This window comes from Musa acuminata, unplaced genomic scaffold, assembly GCF_036884655.1.
Source record: "Musa acuminata AAA Group cultivar baxijiao unplaced genomic scaffold, Cavendish_Baxijiao_AAA HiC_scaffold_1137, whole genome shotgun sequence".
NCBI classification, from domain to species: Eukaryota; Viridiplantae; Streptophyta; class Magnoliopsida; order Zingiberales; family Musaceae; genus Musa; species Musa acuminata.
Genome location: NW_027021349.1, coordinates 2,241,434 through 2,247,153, shown reverse-complemented (window position 1 = coordinate 2,247,153; position 5,720 = coordinate 2,241,434). Strand labels below are relative to the sequence as shown.

Here is a 5,720-nt window from a genome sequence, read left to right as displayed (position 1 = left end):
TCCATTCACCATTTCTATTTATATTTTTACTTATGTCTGCTTCGCTGACTCGTGTACTGTCGTTTTCTTTCCTTTTTTAAACTGTAATCGATGGGTGTCCATCGTCTCTATGCCATTACATGTTTCCTTTTTTGAGCTGTTTTCGTTGCCATGCTTGTGTGGTCACAAACACACGAAACGACGTGCACACATATAATGGATAAGACGTACCCGTGATGTTTTTGACTCCGAGCGCTAATTCAAATTACCTAAAATAAAGAATATATATCATGTTTGATTCTCATATATGTGTGACTAAGATTCAGGGAATTCGTAGATCAGCCACATCAGGTTTTCCATGGCCGACGTTTCCAAATCCCTCTCTCCATCGAGGACCAAGGAAGAAGAAGAAGTCCATCGCCGGACCTATCAACACTTCACACAACTCGTGTCGGCACTACCAAGCGTAGAGGCCGGCAATATCAACCCAATCCACTGCTACAGCGGCTGGTATGGGTTTCCGTTGGCCATAATAGGCACCATGGCCGCCCAAAAATACTTCAAAGCTCGCCCTACCGACGTACTAGTCGCCACCATTCCCAAGTCCGGCACCACATGGATGAAAGCTCTCGTCTTCTCCACCATACATCGCGGTTCTGGCGTCGACTCCCGACGTGCCTTGGAGTCCTGCAATCCCCACGAGTGCATCCCCTTTCTTGAACTCCAAATCTACACCAACAACCGAGTACCTGACCTGAGCAAGCTGCCACCCCCCCGACTCTTCTCCACACACATCCCCTTCCATTCCCTACCGGCGTCGGTGGTGGACTCCGACTGCAGAGTCGTGTACGTGTGCCGCAACCCCAAGGACAACTTCGTATCGTTATGGCACCACAAAAACAGGCAAGCGACGGAGGCCAACGAGGAGCCATGGCAGCTCGAGAAGGCCTTGGACAGCTTCTGCAAGGGCTTCTCCTTCTATGGCCCGTATTGGGATCATGTGCTCGGTTACTGGAAGGCGCACTTGGAAAGGCCAAAAAATATATTGTTCGTGAAGTACGAGGAGCTGCTGCAGGACACCGTAGCTCAGCTGAAGCGGCTGGCGGAGTTCCTTGGCTGCCCCTTCTCGGAGGATGAGGAGAAGGAAGGGGTGATCGATGGCATCGTGCGGTTGTGTGCCATGGATAGCTTAAGCAATTTGGAGGTGAACAGGAGCGGCACCATGGACTTGGGGGGTTGGACGGTCGACAACAGCTTCTTATTCAGACGCGGTGTGGTGGGGGATTGGCTGAATCATCTCACGCCCGAGATGGCTGATCGATTGGATGAGATGACGAAGGAGAAATTTGCTGGTTCTGGTTTGATGTTCTAAGGCACATATCTCGAAAGAATAATATATGTGTGATCCGACTGAATCTGAAGTTGTAAGATCGATGAAGCTAATTTCCTTTTTCTTATTTCCAGACTTTTTTGCTTCTTTATCTCCTCCAAGACAACACATGTCTTCATCGTTCTTCTACGTTTACTGGAGAGGCAATGGTTGGGTGAGGTTTACATGCAGATCTAAGGTGCTCAATGAGTGCTTCATTTATGGCGTGTTTGAGATTCCTCAAATGCAGGAGAGAGAAGAAGCGGCCGTACGATGGAATCAAAGAAGCCATAGCCAGATTTAATTGCTACAAGCAAGTCTTTAAGTATTATTCTTTTGTGTAAGATTACATCCTACATTTGTTCTGGAAGAAGAATCTAAGTAGAACCAAAACATCTCCTTATGAAAAGGGCATTATAAAATATCGTATACGCAAAGCTTGGCAAGTCTATCAGAAACGGGAAAGCCATTACATCCTACATTCATTCTGCGTGACATATTCATGCATCGAGGCCGAAGCAGATGGATTTGATACCAACCATGAATGATAACATAACTCAAAATTATGATTGCATGTCGAAACAAACTTTTAACTCTTGTTGTTGATGAAAAGAATAGAAGATAAGAACAATTATTGAAGAAGTTTTATTGAAGAAGTTTCATTGAAGAAGTGAAGAAACTTTATTGAAGAAATGAAAAATGCTTCAATGCATTAACATGTTTCCTCTCCTATTTATATAGATTAGGAGAAAGGATTTTCCTCAATAGAATAAAGGATTTTTCCTCATATAGTTAGGGAAATCTTATCTTCTATCATGCCCCCGCACCATTCTCGCAAGATGGTGCTGATACCAATCTTGGTTGGAGGAAATCCTTTCTCCTATCAGTTGTGACCGTATTGGTTGGAGGAAAATCTTTTCTCCTATCAGTTGTGACCGTATTACATAATAGCATAATATCATTGAAAGATATTACTGTCACTGAGCCCTAAAATACAAAAGTTGAATTATCGATTAACTGCAAACAAAAATTAATAGGAAAAACTTTAATAAAACATGCTTTTATAGACTGGCTAGTTCTTTGAAGGCATCATCATCTTTCATTGTGAAACCTTTGAAGTATATTAGCACCTTTAAGCACTCCAAAAGTGACAGAGTAAAGAAACAGGACTGATGTGACCTGAATCACTAATTGAGGTGTAATCTCAACAACTGTAAATCTCATTCATGACCAGGTTGTAAAGATTTCATCTTTCAATAATGAAGATCTTGATGTAATGGCTTTGAGATTCCTGTAGTAAATATAATATTTGAAAAGAGACACCTATTAAAAAAAAAAGATGGAGAAAGAAATTAGGATGAAAGATTTTCCTCAACAGATTAGAGGATTTCTCTTAATAGAACAGAGAGATTTTCTCGTATAGTTAGGAAAATCTTATCTATTATCATACCCTCGTAAGATGGTACTCCTATCAAGGACACCAATCTTAGATCGATGTAAAACAAAAATTTGACGAGCGAGAGGCTTCGTGAGTGAGTCGGCTAATTGATCAGCCGAATTGACATGAGAAACTCGTAGTTGACGGCGAACAACTTAATCTCGCATAGAGTGGAAGTCGATAGCAATATGTTTCATATGAGAGTGGAACACTGGATTAGCGCACAAATAGGTAGCTCCGACATTATCACAATATATTATATGAGTGGAGTTGATGTTGAGTTCCTTGAGCAGATTTGTGACCCAATTGAGTTTTGCAGTGGTAGTGGCGATGGCACGATATTCAGTTTCAGTTGTAGACCGTGTGATTGTCTTTTGCTTCTTAGAACTCCAACTGATTAGATTAGCATCAAGGAAGATAATATACCCCGATGTAGATATTCTATCATCAAAGTTGCTAGCCTAATTAGCATTGATAAAGGCATGAAGTTGAAGTGGAGAGTGTTTATGAAGAAAAATATCATAATTGAGGGTCCCCTTAAGATATCGTAGGATTCGTTTGACCGTAGGCCAGTGCATAGTAGATGGCCTCTGCATAAACTATGATAATTTGTTGACTGCAAATGAGATGTCGGGACAGGTGAGAGCTAAGTACTGTAGGGAACCAACGACTTGTCGATATTGAGTGGGTTCCGTCGTAGGACTTCCATCAAATAATTTGAGAGAGCTACTAGTAGAGAGAAGTGTTATAACCACATTTGCATCCTGCATGTTTGTTTTGGATAATAAATCTTGAATATACTTTTTTTGTGATAAAAAGAGACCAGAAGATGTAAATATAGCCTCTACACCCAGAAAGTAGTTCAGGGATCCTAGATCTTTGAGCGAGAATTGATTTGCCAACTGTTTGATGAATGCTTGGATTTCTACGGGGTTGTTGCCTATGACAATAATGTCATCCACATATACCAGAATATATATTGTGTCGCTATGGTGTTGTCGTAAAAATAACGAGGAATCATATTTGGATTTGAGAAAGCCAACTGAAGTCAGAAAAGAGCCAAGTTTAGTGTACCAAGCTCTTGGAGCCTGATGAAGTCCATAAATAGCTTTTCAAAGTTTGCAGACATGCCTTGGATACTACGGATGAGTGAAACCATGAGTTTGTTGTATAAAAACATCTTCAGTTAGAGTCTCATGGAAAAAGGCATTATTAACATCCAATTGGCGTAATTGTCATCCCTTAGTGGTGGCCAAACTCAAGATAAGTCTGATTCTAGTAGGCTTATCAATGGGACTAAATGTCTCAGTGAAATCAACTCCAGATCTTTGATGAAACCCTTTGGCGATGAGGCGTGCCTTATATCGGGCAATAGAGCCATCGGGGTTCCGCTTAACTCAAAAAACCAACTTATATTTGATGATGTTTTGTGTATGATGAAAGGATATTAGATCCCATGTTGAGTTATGGAAGAGGGCATTATATTTCTCACATATGGCGGTACGCTAATACGGAGATTTTTTAGCTTGAGTGAAGGTGGTAGGTTCAACAGTGGTGGATGAGAAATCCATGATAGCATGAAGATCAAGGACCTAACGTGGTTTGAAAATACCACTCTTAGAGCGTGTGGTCATAGGATGATTGGAGACTACGAGATTGTGAGGTTGTGTTGTTGGAAGAAGCGGTTGAGAGTCATTGACATAGGCCAGGTCAGGTGGAGGTACTTTAAGGTCACTTGGCCGAGAAGGAGGTAAAGATAACGATTATGATCCTAAACCAAGTACCCCAATAGTCAGAGAAGAAAGAAGTGGAGTAGGAACGGAAGGAATATGCAATTGCTGAATTGGAGGAGTGGAATAGTGTGGATCGAGAGGAGGAACTGGACGATGTCATGGGAGGCTCGTTCGGTTGGATCGGAGGTATACTCCAATAAGGAATGGTTAATGGTGGTCTGCATGGTAAGAGAGGTATTGTTTTGAAAAGGAAAGATAGACTCAACAAAAATAACGTGACATGATATAAAAATTTTGTGAGTGTGGAGATTATAGTAGCGGAAAGCATTATGTTCAAGAGAGTAACCTATAAAAATGCAAGGATTAGATCATGATGTTAACTTAAAAGAGGCATAGAGATACAACCATGGATAACATAGACAACCAAATACTCTGAGTTTACGAAGGTTTGGGGGTTTGTGAAATAGTATGTCAAAGGGGAACTTGTATTGTAGGACTGGCATAGGCATTCTATTAATAAGATAGACGGCAGTTTGAAAGGCTATTGTCCAAAAGTTTGAAGGCATGGAGGCCTGATGGAGAAGTGTGAGCCTAGTTTCTATTATATGCCGATGTTTACGTTCGATGGAGCCAACAAGTTAAGGAGTGTGCGGGGGAGACTTGAGGTGTTTGATACCACAAGCTGAGAGATAGGATGCCAGGGCTTGATATTCATTGCCACCATCAGAGTAAACCATTTTGATGGTAGACTGAAAGTAGTTTTCGACCAACTTTCGAAAAGTGGGAAAGATAGTCGAAACGTCAGATTTATGATGAAGAGGATATAACCATGTGTACTTAGTGAAGTGATCTACACAAATGACATAAAATCTAAATTTATCAAAAGACAGGATTAGGGCAGGGCCCCAAACATCTGTATAAATAATTTCAAATGGTTTAGAGGGGGAAATGAAAGATGAGCCAAAGGGCTGTTGATGACTTTTATTACTAAGACATGCATCACAATGCATTATAGAACTATACGATTTAAAAATAGAAAGAGAGAAATGAGAAAATAATTTCTGCTGAATAAGGGACGAGGGATGACCAAGACAACGATGCCACACATTAACTAGAGCTACAATGGAAGAATAAACAATGGGCTGGGTTATTTATGGAGCTGACGGTCATTCGTAAATGTTACCTCTATTCGGGCCTTGGC

The 5,720-nt window shown here is 41.1% G+C and overlaps 1 protein-coding gene across 1 annotated transcript; it reads left to right on the top strand.

Moving 5' to 3' along the window:
• Positions 1–304: 304 nt before the first annotated feature.
• Positions 305–1,481, top strand: LOC135670994 (cytosolic sulfotransferase 11-like). Its single transcript, XM_065178815.1, has one exon. The coding sequence runs from the start codon at positions 338–340 to the stop codon at positions 1,349–1,351; it is 1,014 nt and encodes a 337-aa protein (XP_065034887.1). The 5' UTR covers positions 305–337; the 3' UTR covers positions 1,352–1,481.
• The last annotated feature ends 4,239 nt before the right edge of the window (positions 1,482–5,720 follow it).